General features: G+C 43.4%; 1 protein-coding gene across 1 annotated transcript in view; it reads left to right on the plus strand.

Annotated features, from left to right (window-relative positions):
• Positions 1-17,190, plus strand: part of cpb2 (carboxypeptidase B2 (plasma)) — a 47,496-nt gene extending 30,306 nt beyond the window's left edge. Inside the window, exons 5-11 of the mRNA XM_073045960.1 lie at positions 1,028-1,129; positions 1,209-1,313; positions 2,709-2,813; positions 3,491-3,581; positions 6,258-6,460; positions 12,682-12,766; positions 16,768-17,190. Of these exons, the coding sequence (XP_072902061.1) occupies positions 1,028-1,129; positions 1,209-1,313; positions 2,709-2,813; positions 3,491-3,581; positions 6,258-6,460; positions 12,682-12,766; positions 16,768-16,943 (867 nt within the window). The 3' untranslated portion in view covers positions 16,944-17,190. The remainder of the gene's footprint in view (positions 1-1,027; positions 1,130-1,208; positions 1,314-2,708; positions 2,814-3,490; positions 3,582-6,257; positions 6,461-12,681; positions 12,767-16,767) is intronic.
• The last annotated feature ends 2,423 nt before the right edge of the window (positions 17,191-19,613 follow it).

The following is a 19,613-nucleotide window of genomic DNA, read 5'->3' on the forward strand; positions in this document are numbered from 1 at the left end:
AGTCCTGTTCCAGGGGTAAGTAAGAGGAGGTGTCAGAGAGCTGCCGTTTGGCCTCAGTGAGGTAGAGGTCCGTCCGCCAGACTACTACGGCACCACATTTGTCTGCGGGTTTGATGGTGAGGTTAGGATTAGTGCGGAGAGAGTGGAGGGCAGTACGTTCGGAGGGAGTGAGGTTGGAACAGGAGAGATGAATGGTGAAGTTGAGACGGTTGATGTCTCGGCGACAGTTGGATATGAAAAGATCGAGTGCAGGTAGAAGGCCCGGTGGGGGTGTCCAGGAGGAGGAGGAGGAGGAGGGTTGAAGAGAGGAGAAGGGGGCACCATAGTGTTTTCCCTTTACATTCCTTCTTCACCTCTCCTGCCTATCCCCTTCCTGCTTCCCCTCCCCCACCCCTTGATCTTTCCTCTGATTGGTTTTTCACCTGGCACCTTCTTTGTAGGGCCCCTGACCCCTCCTTCTTCAGTCCTGACAAAGGGTGTCGGCCCGAAACGTTGACTGTTCGTTTCCACGGTTGCTGCCCAACCTGCTGAGTTCATCCAGCTTGTTTGTACATGTTGATTAGTCCTTGCTCTTATACTGCGGCACCTTCTACCTGGCAGTAAGAGGTCAAAAGAGTTTGTGAGGTGAATGGGCCAGGTCCTCGTCACTGCCGAGGGCTAACAGGCTCTTTTCTGCGCTTCCCTCAATGCTTGATTGTCTCGCTTATGTTTGATCACCACTTCTCTCTAGTCAAGAAAATGTTCAAGTCCTTGACTGAGACTTCAGCCCACAACCTGCCGGCTCCAACAAAATACCACAACTGAAACAACTGGACATTATTAGCAACTTTAGAACAAGTAATTTATTCAATGACCATCAGATCCAAACATAATAATGACTGACTTATCAGTGGAAATGAAGCATGCTGCGGACACATACAAAACACAAAAGGCACTCCTGGATGCAATCATTTTACTGTACAGTAATCCAAACTGATCACTTATGAAAAATGTTGTAATGTGAATTTTATTACTTGATTATTTACAGATCTATTTATGGATGTCACACATTGTAAGAGCATATCCATCCCTCATTCAAAGAATTCTTATTGGGCCATCGGCTGAGAAACGTCTGATCTATGTCTTAAAGGTAAAATTGCATTTCATTGTGGATATAGTCCTTTTTCAAGAATTACTATATCTTCATGCCATGCACCATATTTCTCCAGATTTATAAAGGTGTTAACGCGTCAAAAGGTGCCTTTTGGATTGACTGCGGTATCCATGCCCGGGAATGGATATCACCCGCTTTCTGTCAGTGGTTTGTGCAATATGTAAGTAAGTTAAAAAGATGGACAGAATGCACACATTTAACTGTTGTACTCTCCTACATTCCACCCAAATACATGGCATGCATTCCTCTGAGACTGTCCCCGAGTGCCCAGGGTATTGTTGCAGGTGATGCAAGAGCAAATATCAGGAAAAAAACTTTAAAAGGCATCAGAGCTTAATTTTTCTTTGAACAATTTGACTATTACAGAAAAATACTGAAAAGGCAGTAAAAAGTTTTGACTGCCATGAGGAATCCAATTGCACAATTAAGAACCGGCTCAATCTCCTATTAGTGCAAGAATCTGCTGGAGTTGAGGGTGTTGCGTAGGGAATTGGTGCAGAAGAGCAGCTGAGGTCAGCCATGATTGTACTGGACGGAAGGGCAGACTGGAGGAGCTCACTGGCCTACTCGTCGAGAGTTCAAGCAAAGTCATGATGAGCAGAGCAGTGCTGGCAGTGAATGCAGCAGAAAGCAAGTTGGCATGAGATGACCAACCTTACATTCTGCAGAAATGATAGACTAACTGGCACTGACTATTATTAGTTAAACACACTACACTTCCTTTGCATCTCACATATCCTCTAACATTAGCACTAACTGCATAAGTCCTTTTTAGGTTTCGTCATTTTGCAGAAATAGGACTTTTCATGACACACAACGATGACTCTTGGAGTAAACCTGCAGGTGGTAACACTCCCTTGTACTTATCACGTCTATGTTGAAGGCCATGGGCTTGAGTGGTGCTTTTTGAAGAAAGTTTTACAAACTTCTTCAATACATTATGCGATGAGTACCCATAGGGTGTGGCCAGTGGTGTGGTGGCATCAGCAGCAGACTTTGAGGTGAGTGGTCCTGGGTTTGAATCTGGCTGGCTGTTTGCACGCTTTCCATCTGTACTGGGTTGAACATCAAGCTAGCAACTTGGCCTCGTAAAAAAAAAAGACAAAAAACGTTAAAGAAATAGTGAGGTTGATGAGGAAAGGAATACCACACACAGAATGTACTTTTGGTGGAGGAATTGATGGTGCAATGCCCCGATTCACATCTTTACTGCTGTGCTGTAGGCTTTTCATTCAGCAGCTCTGTAAGAGCCGCTGTTCTGCTTTCAGCCTGTTTGGGTTATTGTTGAAGATAAGGGATGATGTGAATGTGTACCATCCTTAGAGGGAGATTTTCTTGGTGAGTCTATCAAAGGTAGTCAGTTAGATATTTTTGTCAGAAATATTCATTGCTGCCACTTGTGGAATATGAATACCTCTTGTGTCACATATCAACCTGTACTTCTGTATTGTCCAAATGTAATTGCATAAAGATATGGATCATACTTTGACAGTTATCTATCCTTAGTTTTGTTGATGTAGCTCTAAATAGTATCCTTGAATCTGTCATACTTTAGCTTTTAGATACACAGGACGTTGTGATCAATGGCATTCTAAACTCATATGAGATATACATCCTCCCTGTATGGAACGTTGATGGCTACGATTACACGTGGACAACGGTAATACTTATAAGTTTAATTTACTCATGGATAAAATATAACTTTCATTTCAGACAATTTTCATGATTTGTTGATAGTGCAAGCTGATCCACAGCCCAAGAGGTGATGCTGTGCAGGCATTGTTACAATTGATCTGTGCTTCAATTCCATTTCAAATTATGAAAATTTACCAATTTCAGTAGAATCGCTGGAATACTTAAAAACAAGATACAAGCAAACTCTGTACTTTACCTGCGGTGTGCTAGCTTTGATTCAGGGGTATTGTGTTTCTGAGTCAAAAACTAGTAAAATATACCAAATCTAGTATCTCCAAGAGATGTATCTATGTATCAGCTGTGGTAGAATTTTGCTACTTTCAAAAGATGCTTCCTAAGCCCCTAAATGCCTCCTCAAAATCATCTTTTAAAAGAGAAATTAAAAAATCCATAAGGGGGCTCCTTCCACCTTCCTGTTGAAGGGTCTCAGCTGAAAATATCAATTCTTTATTTCTCTCTATAGATGCTGCCTGACCTACCGAGTTCCTTCAGCATTTTGTGAGTGTTACTCTGGATTTCCAACATCTGCAGAATCTCGTGTTCAAAACAAAATCCCACAACTTAGAATTTTTCATTTTGATACTTAATTATATCATAAGCATTAAATATTTAAACCAAAATGTTCGAACTTGAATATTTCAGGATCGTTTTTGGAGGAAGAACCGCTCCAAGAATAATGTGAAGGGATGCATAGGTACTGACCTAAACCGCAACTGGGACGCAAACTGGGGTGGTGAGTTGTCTAAACATTTCAAAGCACAAAGCTTAAACCATGTTTATTCCAGCTTTCCCTTTGAACAGTCTCCATACTGATAACAATTATTGTTCAATTTCATGACTACCTTAATAGCTTCAAGGAACCTCTATCTGCTGTGCCAGAAGATTTGTAACTTTCAGCATTGTAAGCAGACTATTTGCTGGAGGCATTCATCATCAATAGCAAGTGAAGCTCTTCACTTGAAGCACACCACAGAAGTGGATTTCAAGAATGAACAGGAAAAAAAAATGACAAATCAAAGAAACCTCAATTCATTAAATTGGAGATTGACCTTACCATTTGAATAGATAGCTGTCCCTCTCTGCATGAAAAGCAATTCACCAATTTGCAAAACACCCAAAAATATCCATCACGGGCAAAGCCCTTCTCACCATTGAGCAGATCTACGGAGAGCACTGCCACAAATACAAATACTTTATTGCCACCAAACAATTGATACTAGAGCGTACAATCATCACAGTGATATTTGTTTCTGCGCTTCGCGCTCCCTGAAGTACAAATCAAAGTAAATATAATAAAAATTTAAATTATAAATCATAATTAGAAAATAGAAAAGGGAAAGTAAGGTAGTGCAAGTCAGGTCTGGATATTTGGAGGGTACGGCCCAGATCCAGGTCAGGATCTGTTCAGCAGTCTTATCACAGTTGGAAAGAAGCTGTTCCCAAATCTGGCCGTACGTATCTTCATGCTCTTGAACCTTCTCCTGGAGGGAAGTGGGACAAAAAGTGTGTTGGCTGGGTGGGACTTATCCTTGATTATCCTGGCAGCACTGCTCCGACAGCGTGTGGTGTAAAGTGAGTCCAAGGATGGAAGATTGGTTTGTGTGATGTGCTGGGCTAGGTTCACAATCTTCTGCAGCCTCTTCTGGTCTTGGACAGGACAACTTCTATACCAGGTTGTGATGCATCCTAGAAGAATGCTTTCTACGGTGCACCTATAAAAATTAGTGAGGGGTTTTAGGGGACAGGCCAAATTTCTTCAGCTTTCTCAGGAAGTAAAGGCGCTGGTGGGCCTTCTTGGCAGTGGACTCTGCTTGGTTAGACCAAGTCAGGTCATTTGTGATATTCACCCCGAGGAACTTAAAAGCTTTTGACCTGTTCCACCTGCGCACCACCGATGTAGATGGGGTTGTGCGGTCTGCTACTCCTTCTGAAGTCAATAACCAATTCCTTCGTCTTGCTGACGTTGAGGGATAGGTTATTGTCTTAGCACCATGCCACCAGGTTCTTAATTTCCTCTCTGTACTCAAACTCATCATTACCCAAGATACGGCCTACAATTGTGGTGTCATCAGCAAACTTATATATTGAGTTTGATGGAAACTTGGCTACACAATCATGGGTGTACAGTGAGTACAGCAGGGGGCTGAGTACACAGCCTTGTGGGGCACCGGTGCTCAGAGTGATTGTAGAGGAGAGCTTGTCCCCTATCTTTACAGCCTGGGTCCTGTCTGTGAGGAAGTTGAAGATCCAGCTGCAGATCTGAGTGCTAAGACCCAGGTTCCGGAGCTTAGGAATCAGTTTAGAAGAAGACGCCGTCCATCATCAAGGACCCCCACTATCCAGGCCATGCTCTCTTCCTGGTGCTGCAATTGCAAAGGAGATACAAAGACTTATTCTAGCTGGGGGTCTGTGATTACTGGTGCTCTGTACTGAGACCTCTGCTGTTTATAATGTATATAAATGACCTGAATGAGAACGTACTGTAGGTGGGTGGATTAGTAAATTCAGAGATGATACAAAGATTGGTGGTGGTGTGGATAGCACAGAGGACTGGCAAAGAACACTACAGGTTATGGATCAGTTCAGATATGGGTGGAGAAATGGCAGACAGCGTTTAACCTGTATGAAATGCGGTGCTTTGGTAGGTCAAATGCAAAGAGACACTGTTAGGGCAAGATCCTTAACAGTGTTGATGACCAGAGGGGTCTTGGGGTCTAAGTTCACAGCTCCCTGAAAGTGGGTGAAAGGGTGGTTAAGAAGGCACATGACATGCTTGCCTTTATTCGTAGAGGCATTAAGTTCAAAGTAGGCAAGTTAGATTGCAGCTTGGGTGAAAAATCAAAGAAAAACGTATCTGCTGACAAAAGCCACAAGACCATTGCTGCTGCAAAAATATTGATGCAACTTCTTTACGAGTGTTTCCTCAGCAAAATATTATTCTGCAAACTGGTGACACAAGCTACAAAACTGAATTCACATGAACTTGTATTTATACAGTACATTTTATCTGAAGGTTTAAACCCAATAAAGCAACTATGAAATGCAGTCAATGCTGCTTTGCAGGAGGTTCAAAAACTAGATCTGTAGCACACTGAGAAGTTCGTATTTGCAAGGTCCGTTTATCTAAAACACCACTAAATATAATAAAACTTGCACCAGTAAATACAGTTTTCATGACAACAAATAATTTCACACCAGGTTATCCTATTGAAACAGAGCTATGATAAAAGTGATAAATATGTACTTCTAATTTACAATAATACAACTAGGCAGGGTCTGTGTAACTCCTCTGAGGAAAGAATGCTTAAATAAATTCAGCTTCACCGTGACAATTATTTGCTACCCTCCATGTTTGTTGGGAGGATGGGCTATCAGATTTCAGCTCACTTTGGTTATTCTCCCTTTACAGAACAGGGTTCATCAAAAAACCCATGCAGTGAAACATACAGTGGACAATACCCAGAGTCAGAACCAGAGGTGAAAGCTGTAGCTGCCTTCATTAGACAGAGATCTGATCACATCAAGAGCTATATTTCAATACATTCGTACTCTCAAATGATTTTGTTTCCATATTCCTATAAAAGGTCCAGATCAAAGGATCATACTGAATTGGTAAGGAATTTCTCAAATCTTGTAAAAATACATAAAGACCCATTGTTTCTGTTTGCTCCTGCCCCACCAAACTTGTATCTGCATACCTGGACTCTGTTTTATACCCCAGGTCAGTCCCTTCCTTCCTACATCTGCGACACTTCACATGCTCCTGACTTTTCAATGACTTTAAGCTCCCTGGCCAAGATCATCTCATTTTCAACACAGACGTCCAGTCCCTGTACACCTCCATCCCTCATTAGAAGGGTCTTAAAGCCCTCCACTTCTTTCCCAATACCAGACCCAACCTGTTCCCCTCCACCACCACTCTCCTCCATCAGGCGGAACTGGTCCTCACTCTCAATAATTTCTCATTTGGCTCCTCCAAACCAAAGGTGTAACCGTGTGCACTTGCACGGGTCTCAATTATGCCTGCCTTTTTGTTGGCTACGTGGAATAGTCTATGTTCCAAGCATTCATTATCGCTCCCCAACTCTTCCTACATTACTTCGATGACTCCATTGGTGCTGCTTCCTGCACCCATGCTGAACTAGTCAACTTCATCAGCCCTGCCTTCAACTTCCAACCTGGCCTCAAATTTATTTGGTCCATTTCCGACACTTCCCTCCACTTTCTCGATCTCTCTGTCTATCTCTGGAGAGATACCTTTTATAAACCTACTGATCTCACAGCTACTTGCGCTATACCTCTTCCCACCATGCCACTTATAAAAACACCATCCCTTTCTCTAAGTAAACACAAGAAAATCTGCAGATGCTGGAAATTCAAACAACACACACAAAATGCTGGTGGAACACAGCAGGCCAGGCAGCATCTATAGGGAGAAGCGCTGTCGACGTTGCGGGCCGAGACCCTTCATCAGGACTTTCTCTAAGTTCATCTGACTCCACCACATCTGCTCCCAGGATGAGGCTTTTCATTCCAGAACTACTGAAGTGTCCTCCTTCTTCAAAGAAAGGGGCTTCCCTTCTTCCATGATCAATGCTGCCCTCAACCGCATCTCTTCCATTTCAAGCACGTCTTCCCTTAACCAATCCTCCTGCCTCCGCACCAAGGATAGGGTTCCTCTTAACCTCACCTACCACCCCACTAGCCTTCGTGACCAGCACATAATTCTCTGTAACTTCTTTCATCTCCCTACATGACTCCCTTGTCCACTTGTCCCTCCCTACTGATCTCCCCCCTGGAAGCAGAACAAGTGCCACACCTGTTCCTACACCACCTCCCTCACTACCACTCATAGCTCCAAACAGTCCTTCCAGGTGAGGCAACATTTCACCTGCGAGTCTGTTGAGGTCATCTACTGTATCTAGTGTGGTCTCCTGTATATCGGTGAGACCCCACGTAGACTGAGGGGACGCTTCACTAAGCACCTAGCAGAAAAAGCACATCTCCCAGTAGCCACTCATTTCAATTCTATTTCCCATTCCGGCATGTCAGTTCATGGCCTCCTCTACTACCACGATGAGGCCACACTCAGGTTGGAGGAGCAACACCTTCTATTCCGTCCGGGATAGCCTCCAACCTGATGGCAAGAACATCGATTCCCTGAGCTTAAGGTAATTGCCCCCATCTCCTTCACCGTTCCCCATTCCTGGTTCCCTCTCACCTTACCTACCCATCACCTCCCTCTGGAGCTCCTCCTCCTTCCCTTTCTTCCATGGTCTCTGTCCTCCCGTCAGATTCTCCTTCTCCAGTCCTGTATCTCCTTCACCAATTGACTTCCCAACTCTTTACTTCACCCCTCCCAGTTTCACCTGTCACCTACCACCTTCTGCTTCTTCCTCCCCTCCCTCCAGACGCCTCCTGTCCCTTTCCAGTCCTGATGAAGGGTCTCAGCCCAAAACGCCAACTGTTACTTCAACGGTTTTTAATCCGGAGCAGGAAGGCTGTGAGTGAACTGCTGATTTTTCGAAGCGAAGGGAGTTTTTTACTACTCGGGTTAAAGAGAGGTGAGACTGCGCAGGCACGTCACATCAGCCAGTAGAGCGCGAAACGTTTGAAAAGAGGACCACCATATCCAGCGGGCAGCATCGGAGCGGGTAGCGGAGTGAGAGGCAGAAGAGTGGTAGGGCTTTGGCTCAACGGACTTAGGCGGTAATGGGACGAGGCGAAGTAGGAAGTATATGTGTGAGGCCAGTTTTCTGTGCTCAGTGTCAGATGTGGGAGGTCCTGGAGTCTCCCAGCCTCCCGGACGGCCGTATCTTCACTCAGTGTGTCAAGTTGCAGCTCCTAAGGGACCGCGTTAGGGAACTGGAGATGCAGCTCAAAGACCTTCGTCTGGTCAGGGAGAGTGAGGAGGTGACAGAGAGGAGTTACAGGCAGGTGGTCACACCGGGGCCACGGGAGACAGATAAGTGGGTAACAGTCAGGAGAGGGAAGGGGAAGAGTCAGATACTAGAGAGTACCCCTGTGGCTGTACCCCTTGACAATAAGTACTCTTGTTTGAGTACTGTTGGGGGGGGGGGGAACAGCCTACCTGGGGGAAGCAGCAGTGGCCATGCCTCTGGCACAGGGTCTGGACCTGTGGCTCAGAAGGGTAGGGAAGGGAAGAGGAAGGCAGTAGTGATAGGGGACTCTTTAGGTAGGGAGTCAGACAGGCGATTCTGTGTACACAGGAAAGAAACTCAGATGGTAGTTTGCCTCCCAGGTGCCAGGGTCCGGGATGTTTCAGATCGCGTCCAAGATATCCTGCGGTGGAGGGAGAACAGCCAGAGGTCATGGTACATATTGGTACCAATGACATAGGTAGGAAAAGGGAAGAGGTCCTGAAAAAGGACTACAGGGAGTTAGGAAGGAAGTTGAGAAGCAGGACTGCAAAGTTAGTAATCCCGTGATTACTGCCTGTGCCATGCGACAGTGAGAATAGGAATAGAATGATGTGGAGGATGAATGCATGGATGAGAGATTGGAGCAGGGGACAGGGATTCAGATTTCTAGATCATTGGGACCTCTTTTGGGGTAGGTGTGACATGTACAAAAAGGACAGGTTGCATTTGAATCCCAGGGGGACCAATATCCTGGCGGGGAGGTTTGCTAAGGCTACTGGGAAGAATTTAAACTAGAATTGTTGGGGGGTGGGAACCAAACTGAAGAGACCAGGGAAGAGGAGGTTAGCTCACAAATAGAGAAAGCTTGTAGACAGTGCAAGAAGAAGGATAGGCAGGTGATAGAGAAGGGACACGCTCAGACCGAAGGCTTGAGATGTGTCTATCTTAATGCGAGGAGTGTTGTGAACAAAGCAGATGAGCTTAGAGCGTGGATCAATACTTGGAGATATGATGTGGTGGCCATTACAGAGACTTAGATGGCTCAGGGACAGGATTGGTTACTTCAAGTGCCAGGTTTTAGATGTTTCAGAAAGGACAGGGAGGGAGGCAAAAGAGATGGGGGTGTGGCACTGTTGATCAGAGATAGTGTCACAGCTGCAGAAAAGGTGGAAGGATTGTACACGGAGTCTCTGTGGGTGGAGGTTAGGAACAGAAAGGGGTCAATAACTTTACTGGCCGTTCTTTATAGGTCGCCCAATAGTAACAGGGATATCGAGGAGCAGATAGGGAAACAGATCCTGGAAAGGTGTAATAATAACAGAGTTGTCGTGATGGGAGATTTTAATTTCCCAAATATCGATTGGCATCTCCCTAGAGCAAGAGGTTTAAATGGGGTGAAGCTTGTTAGGTGAGTTCAGGAAGGTTTCTTGACACAATATGTAGATAAGCATACAAGAGGAGAGGCTGTACTTGATTTGGTATCAGGAAATGAACCTGGTCAGGTGTCAGATCTCACAGTGGGAGAGCATTTTGGAGATAGTGATCATAATTCTATTTTCCTTTCAATAGCATTGGAGAGAGATAGGAACAAACAAGTTAGAAAAGCATTTAATTGGAGTAAGGGGAATTATGAGGCTATCAGGCAGGAAATTGGAAGCTTAAATTGGAAACAGATGTTCTCAGGGAAAAGTACGAAAGAAATGTGGCAAATGTTCAGGGGATATTTGTGTAGAGTTCTGTATAGGTACGTTCCAATGAGACAGGGAAGTTATGGTAGGGTACAGGAACCATGGTGTACAAAGGCTGTAATAAATCTAGTCAAGAAGAAAAGCTTACAAAAGGTTCAGAGAGCTGGGTAATGTTAGAGATCTAGAAGATTATAAGGCTAGCAGGAAGGAGCTTAAAAAGGAAATTAGGAGAGCCAGAAGGGGACATGAGAAAGCCTTGGTGGGCAAAATTAAGGAAAACCCCAAGGCATTCTACAAGTATGTGAAGAGAAAGAGGATAAGACGTGAAAGACTAGGACCTATCAAGTGTGACGGTGGGAAAGTGTGTATGGAACCGGAGGAAATAGCAGAGGTACTTAATGAATACTTTACTTCAGTATTCACTATGGAAAAGGATCTTGGTGATTGTAGTGATGATTTGCAGCAGACTGAAAAGCTTGAGCATGTAGATATTAAGAAAGAGGATGTGCTGGAGCTTTTGCAAAGCATCAAGTTGGATAAGTCATTGGGACTGGATGAGATGTACCCCAGGCTACTGTAGGAGGTGAGGGAGGAGATTGCTGAGCCTCTGGCAAGGATCTTTGCATCATCAATGGTGATGGGAGAGGTTCCGGAGGATTGGAGGGTACGGATGTTGTTCTTCTATTCAAGAAAGGGAGTAGCAAAAGTCCAGGAAATTATAGACCAGTGAGTCTTACCTTAGTGATTGGTAAGTTGATGGAGAAGATCCTGAGAGGCAGGAATTATGAACATTTGGAGAGGCATAATATGATTAGGAGTAGTCAGCATGGCTTTGTCAAGGACAGGTTGTGCCTTACGAACCTGATTGAATTTTTTGAGGACGTGACTAAACACATTGAAGAAGGTAGAGCAGTAGATGTAGTGTATATGGATTTCAGCAAGGCATTTGATAAAGTACCCCTTGCAAGGCTTAGTGAGAAAGTAAGGAGGCATGGGATCCAAGGGGACATTGCATTGTGGATCCAGAACTGGCTTGCCCACAAAAGACAAAGAGTGGTTGTAAATGGGTCATATTCTGCATGGAGGTCGGTGACCAGTGGTGTGCCTCAGGGATCTGTTCTAGGATCCTTACTCTTTGTGATTTTTATAAATGACCTGGATGAGGAAGTGGAGGGATGGGGGATGGGTTAGTAAATTTGCTGATGACACAAAGGTTGGGAGTGTTACGGATAGTGTGGTGGGCTGTCAGAGGTTACAGTGGGACATTGATAGGATGCAAAACTGGGCTGAGAAGTGGCAGATGGAGTTCAACCCAGATAAGTGTGAAGTGGTTCATTTTGGTAGGTCAAATATGATGGCAGAATATAATATTCTCTTGGCAGTGTGGAGGAACAGAGGGATCTTGGGGTCCGAGTCCATAGGACCCTCAAAGCAGCTGCGCAGGTTGACTGTGGTTAAGAAGGTGTATGGTGTATTGGCCTTCATCAATCGTGGAATTGAATTTAGGAGCCGAGAGTTAATGTCGCAGCTATACAGGACCCTGGTCAGACCCCACTTGGAGTACTGTGCTCAGTTCTGGTCGCCTCACTACAGGAAGGATGTGGAAGCCATAGAAAGGGTGCAGAAAAGATTTACAAGGATATTGCCTGGATTGGGGAGCATGCCTAATGAGAATAGGTTGAGTGAACTCGGCCTTTTCTCCTTGGAGCGACGAAAGATGAGAGGTGACCTGATAGAGGTGTACAAGATGATGAGAGGCATTGATCGTGTGGATAGTCAGAGGCTTTTTCCCAGGGCTGAAATGGTTGCCACAAGAGGACACAGGTTTAAGGTGCTGGGGAGTAGGTACAGAGGAGATGTCAGGGGTAAGTTTTTTTACTCAGAGAGTGGTGAGTGCGTGGAATGGGCTGCCGGCAACGGTAGTGGAGGCAGATACAATAGGGTCTTTTAAGAGGCTTTTAGATAGGTACATGGAGCTTAGTAAAATAGAGGGCTGTAGGTAAGCCGAGTAATTTCTGAGGTAGGGGCATGTTCAGCACAACTTTGTGGGCCAAAGGGCCTGGAGATTTTCTATGTTTCTATGGTTCTACACTTTTCCATGGATGCTGCCTGGCCTGCTGAGTTCCTCCAGTGTTTTGTGTGTGTTGCTCTGGATTTACAGCATCTGCAGATTTTCTCGTGTTTGTAAAATTGCTTAAGTACATATATGGAGGGACAGACATTGATTTGTTGTCAATTGGTACTCATAATCTCTCTTCTTTAGTATTACTTAACAGGGAAGGCTGCCAGTGCTCTAATGAAACTGCATGGGACCAGATACAGCCATGGACAGTCAGCTGAATTGATCTGTGAGTATGGCTGTTATATTTCCAAAGTTAGCTAAATCACATAGAACAATTGACAGTAATGATTTCAGAATCAATACACAATACATTGTTGGATTCCCATTATACACTGAGGACCTTTCTGCTCACAGTTGCAGTCTATGGACATCCAGTTAGTTATGCTCACATGCAACCTTCCTACTGCCCTGTACATTTCTCTCTTTATTCCCTGGAGTGTAGGAGAACGAGCGGAGATTTGATAGACATATCCAAGCTTATAAAGGATATAGGTAGGGTAAATGCAAGCAGACTATTTCCATGGAAGATGGGCGGGTCTAGAACGGGAGGTCATAACTTAAGTATTTTAGAGGAAACTGAGAGTTTCTTCTGCACTCGGAGGGCAGTGTGAGTGTGGAATGAGCTGCCAGCGGAGGTGGCAGATGCGGGTTCGACAGCAGCAGTTAAGAGAAGCTTGGGTAGGTACATGTATGGAGGTCTGATGGGACTAGGCTGAATAAGAGTTTGGAATGGACTAGATGTGCTGAAAGACCTGTTTCTGTGCTGTGGTGTGGTGTGGTCCCCTATGACTAAGGGATGAGGAACAAATAATTCCTGTTACCAGCTACATAAACACAAGAGATTCTGCAGACGCTGGAAATCCAGAGCAACACACACAAAATGCTGGAGGAACTCAGCAGGTCAGGCAGCATCTCTAGAGATGAATACAGAGTTGATGTTTCGGGCCAGATGCCAGAATAAGGTGGTGGGGGAGAGGAAGGAGGACAGGCTTGAAGGTGATAGGTGAAGCCAGGTGGGTAGGGAAGGGGGTGAAGTAAGAAGCTGGGAAGTGATAAGTGGGAAAGGTAGAAGGCTGGAGGAGGAGGAATCGGATACGAGAGGACAGTGAACCATGGGAGGGCACTGGGGAGGTGATAAACAGAGTGGCCTCAATGTGGCAGAAGAGGAAGGCACATAAGGAGTGATCCCCGCAGAGTCATGGTGCCTCCCCCCACCCCACTTTCTGCATCAAACACAACTCCACCTCCTGCTCACTCTGCTTTCCACAGGTACCTCTCACTCCAAGATCCCCTTTTCCATCCGTCTCTCCCCATTAATCTCCCTCCCGGCACTGATCTCTGCAAGTGGCAGAAGTGGCCATTCACCTCCTCTCTCACCTGCATTCAGTCCTCCCAGGTGAGGCAACACCTTACCTGTCAGACTGTTAGGGCCGTCTACTATATCCGGTCCTCCCGATGCAGCATCATCCATATTGGTGAAACCCGACGTGGTTTGGGGACCTGCTCTGCTCCATCTGCAAAAATGCAGGATTTCTTGGTGGCCAACCATTTTAATTCCTATCTCTAATCCTGTTCTGACATGTTGGTGGTCCATGGCCTATTCTTCTGCCACTCTCTGGTTAGAGGAGCAACACCTCATATTCCATCTGGGTAGAGACGTGAACTCGATTTCTCCAATTTCTGGTAAATTTTCCCCTCCCCCTGCACTCTTCTTCAATTCCCCACTCTGCCTTCATCTTCCCCCGGTGCTCCTCCTCCTTCCCTTTCTGCCATGATTCACTCTCCTCTCTCATCTGATTCCTTCTTCTCTACTCCTTTATCTTTTCCACTTCTCATCTCCCAGCTTTTTACTTTATTCCCCCCTCGATGACCTACCACCTTCTAGACTGTCCTTCCTCTCCCTCCACCTTCTTATTCTGGTATCTTCTCTCTTCCTTTCCAGTCCCAATGAAACTATCCATTGAATTTACATCCAGTTTCTTTACAAGATGTGCATTGCAGATTAGAACAATTTAATGTCAATCATACTAAATCTATTTTTTTTAAATCACAGCAACTTTAGTCATGATAATTTATCATAATGCACCACAAAGAAAATAAAGCATATTCAGACACGTTGATACACCTAGACAGGAGGTCAGATCAATTTTGAAAACTTCGTTCAAAGTTAAAAGTAAATTTATTATCAGAGTACAAATATGTCACAACATCCAACCCTGAGATTCTTTTATCAGCATGTAGTATTTTAATTTCATTCTTTAGTACCCATGCTTAAATTGATAATGATTAAGTTCATGTATATATACACTTTTAATGAAACACATCTTCTTATGGTAAATCTCTCATTTTCTTAATTAAAAAATAATGTTCTGGACAGTTCATTAACGTTTTGTGTACAGCATGACTTTATCACAGAGAAAATGAATGATAACTGACAATGCTGATTTCTAAACTTTGCTATTTAGAAATAAAATTAAACCTCTCATGGTATTGATGACAATTACAGATCATTTAGGTTGCAGGAAACAGTTTGGGTATCATTAGCATGTATTCAAATTATGTCATAATTTTCTTCTGGTGCTTCAGATCTGCTATAGGAAGCCAGATAGCCTTAAGCCAAGTTCCCAATGAAGTGATAATTTCAATATAATAAGTAATATTGTCTGAAAAACCATCCTTTGCTGCTACAGGGATGCATTATTGCTATGTAGCTTCAGGAGCTAGTTTGGGAGGTGCCAGCAGGGTTTCTATTGACAAAGCAATCTGATAGTTTCAAAAGCAAACACGAGGAAATCTGCAGATGCTGGAAGTTCAAGCAACACACACAAAATGCTGGTGGAACACAGCAGGCCGGGCAGCATCTATAGGAGAAGCACTGTCGACGTTTCGGGCCAAGACCCTTCGTCAGGACTGTCCTTCGTCGACAGTGCTTCTCCTTATAGATGCTGCCCGGCCTGCTGTGTTCCACCAGCATTTTGTGTGTGTTGCCTGATAGTTTCAAATCTATTATTAGTATTATTATTGTTACTATTATTATTACTACTATTATTAGTAGTGCTGTTAAGAGGTCAATCTGTGTAACTATCATCAGGATCTCAAGGATTAAAGCACAAGACAATCTTACAATTATTAGTTCATATACAATTAACTTTAGAAGATTAAGGGATTACTTGTTTGAAAATCTTTTTTTGAAAAAGGTATTGATAAGATAAATTGGAGGAAACCATTTGACATCTTGTGGTTATAATATTTGTACATATTTTAAAAATCTGTTTTCCTTTTTTTTTAAAAAAGTATCTGAATCTTTTTTTTTACTCTATCCACACTTTATCAATGACTTTGTGATTAAATGATTCATCCTACAGCACTCACTAAATCTATTTTTTCCACATCACTGTAAACATTGAAGCACCAGAACAAATCCTTTTGGGATATCACAATCTGAGAACACACCAATTATCCCTACCACCTAAATAATCTCTAGCTGTCTTCAATTCCATGACCTTTAATTTCAGCTACATCCCTTCTGTGCAACCTTGCAGAATGCCTATCAGCCATTCCAATGAGTAGAGACACAACTTAAGTTACTTCCTCAAAAAAAAACTAAGCACATTTGAAATGATTTACTCTTTATAAATTAAAGCTGACTTACAGTAAGACTCATGGGCAGACTAAATAATAACCTGTCCTGTAATCCTTTGACCATACTTTCTGGCTCCTGGCTCACAAGAATTGGAATGCAGTGGAACTGGTTTATCATCACATGTATTGAGCTATGAAGCTCCTCATGCATTCAGTTCATTCATACTGTATTGAGGTAGAACAAGGTAAAACAGTAACAGAATGCAGGATAAAGTATAGCAGCTACAGAGAAAATGCAGGTAAACAGTAATGTGCAAAATCATAACAAGGTAGATTGTGATGGTCAAAAGTCCATCTTTTTGTACTAGGGTCCATCTTTCACACTCAATCTACATTAAGAGTCAATTTCTATAATCCTAGCATTACAGCAGAGGTCACTTATCATACCTCCATAGTTCCTGCAGCCAAGTTTATTAACGTAACACGAACTGTGAAGTGAACCTGGGTCTTATGTGACTTACTAACTACTGCATGAATTTATTGATCTGTAAGATGATCCTCTACTAGGGCTAGTTAACAAGAAATGGCATGCAAATGAAAAAATCCAAACTAGATCTCTAAATCTCTTTCTCATCATCGTTACAGATTTAACCAGTGGATCTTCGGATGACTGGGCTTACGACTTGGGCATTAAATATTCGTTTACTTTTGAACTTCGTGATACTGGAAGATATGGTTTCTTCCTCCCACCTCATCTAATAAAACCAACTTGTGAAGAGACCATAGTTGCTTTGAAAGTAATCCTCCAGCATCTTGCTTGAAATGTTTGAATAACATTAACTATTTGCTCATGAGCATCAACAGAAATGTCTGGTTGCGATTGTTGTCTGGCTTTTATATGCACAACCACTGTAATTTTACTAGTTAACTCCAGTCCATACCAGACAATTTCGCCAATCTTCAATTAAAGTATTTTAATTCTACAATATCTGAATTTAACAAATATGTAAACTTAAGAGTTTAAAATCTGAATTAGTTAACTTTGAATTAAAAGTGTACACTAAGGAATATATGTTAGAGTGATTTTTGGGTTTAGGTCATTTACATTTAGCAAATGGCTTTGGCTACCGGTCTTCTGTTCCCTGACAATGTATCGTGGATTTAGTTTGCATTCCTAAAAGCCGTGAATCCCAGTCCAGACGATGCTGGCGTCTGTGGTATGGATGCAAATCAGAAGGTGTGAAATTTGTATGTAGTTTCAAAAGAAAGCATTGTCTATACTTTGTAACTATGGAATTGTCCTTTGATGTTTGGCACCTAAAATATTGAGCCTCACTTTGGGCCAGCAGACCCTTTCACCGAAAACATCTCCTTATGATGCCTGATGTACCTTATTTCGTCGAATAAAGAAGCTGCTTTGTATCTACCAGTAACTCTCTCCGATGATTTCATTCACGCAACAATATATACAGTGGGTCCCGGTTAACTGGGACACATCAGGACCAGCCCATTTTGGCCCAATTAAGCAGCTGCCCCAAATCAGAATCAGGTTTACTATCACCAGCATGTGTCGTAAAATTTATTATGTAGCAGTACCACATAATAATAAAAACTAAATCACAGTAAATATATATATATATATATATAATTAAATGAAATAAGTAGTGCAAAAAGTGAGATAGTGTTCAGGGTTCAATGTTTGTTCAGAAATCAGATGGCAGAGGGGAAGAAGCGGTTCCTGAATTGCTAAGTGTGTGCCTTCAGGCTCCTGTACCTCTCTCCTGATGGTAACAATGTCCTGGGTGATGGGGGTCCTTAATGATGGAAGTGGCATTTTTGAGGCATCACTCCTTGAAGATGTCCTAGATTCTGGGAAAACTACCACCCATAATGGAGTTGACTGAGTTCATAACTTTCTGCAGCTTATTTTGATCCTGTGCAATGCACCCCCCCCCCCCAACGGTGATGCAGCCGGTTAGGATGCTCTTCACCACACATCTGTAGAAACTTGAGAGTGTCTTTGATGAAATACCAAATCTCCTCAAACTCCTAAATGAAATATGGCTGCCTTCCTTGGTACTGCATTGATATGTTGGACCCAGGATAGATCCTCAGATTCCTGGCTGAACCCAGGAATTTGAAATTATTCACCCTTTCCACTTCTGATCCATCAATAAGGACTGATGCTGCCAACAATAGTTATATTATCAGCAAATGTGCAGATGGCATTTGAGCTGTGCCCAGCTAGTCATGGTTGTAGAGAAAGTACAGCACTAGGCTAAGCACACACCCTTAAGGTGCACCAGTATTGATTATCAGTGAGGTGGAGATGTTATTTCCAATCCCCACAGACTGCTTTTCTGGTAAGGAAGTCACTAGTTGCAGAGGAGGTGCAGTGACCCAAGTTTTGGAACATTTTGATCAGAACTGGAGGATTGTGTCAAAAGCTGAGCTGTTGTCAATGAACAGCAGCCTGATGTGACTATTAATATTGGCCAGGTGATCCAAGGCCCAGTGAAGAGCCAATGGGATTGCATCTATTGCAGACCTATTGTGGCGATAGGCAAATTGCAGTGACTTCAGGTCCTTGCTGAAGCAGAAGTTGTTTTTAGCCATGACCAGCCTCTCAAAGCATTTCATCGCTGTAGATGTGAGTGCTACTGGATGAAAGTCATTAAGGCAGGTCACCCTGCTCTTCTTGGGCACTGGTATTACTGTTGTCCTTTTGAAGCAGGTGGGAACTTCTGACTGTAGCAATGAGAGACTGAAAATGTCTTTAACCATCGCTGCCAGTTGGTTGCACAGGTTTTCAAAGCCCTACCAGGTATTCCATCCAGACCTGACACTTCGCGAGGGTTCACATATCAATGTGGAACCAGACAAGCCAGCACACTGGACCACTGATATACTACCATCGAGAGTGCTTACTGTGCCATTCCATGCCCGCATTTTGGAAAGTCCTATCATTACAGTCTGCCCTCCTTATCCGCGAGGGATTGGTAACGAGACCCCCCGCAGATACCAAAAATCGCGGATGCTCAAGTCCCTTATTTAACCTGAATCAGTGTGGTGGTCTTTAGGACCCAGCGGAACCCCAGACTTAATTTAACATGTTCAGTGCAGTGGACTTTAGGACCCGGCGTAGCTCTGAATCCGCAGTGCTTCTGTTCATGAAAATAATCATGATCACAATTGAAAATAATGTGGAAGTAATAAAGCGATCGGAAAGAGCTGAAATGCCATCGGTCATTGGAAAAGCGTTAGACTACAATCGGTCAACGATCGGAACAATTTTAATGGAGCATGTGAAAGGCCCTGCCCCAATGAAAGCTACAATTATTACTAAGCAACGCAGTGGTCCAATTATTGGAATACGTATGTTTCTTAAGTGTTTTATATGCATAGGAAAGTAAAATATATACTATATACTAAGAAAAATGTTTGACTAACTGGTGCTAAATAATACCGGATGTACCTGTTCCGACTTCAAA

This window comes from Hemitrygon akajei, chromosome 5 (assembly GCF_048418815.1).
Source record: "Hemitrygon akajei chromosome 5, sHemAka1.3, whole genome shotgun sequence".
Lineage (NCBI taxonomy): Eukaryota > Metazoa > Chordata > Chondrichthyes > Myliobatiformes > Dasyatidae > Hemitrygon > Hemitrygon akajei.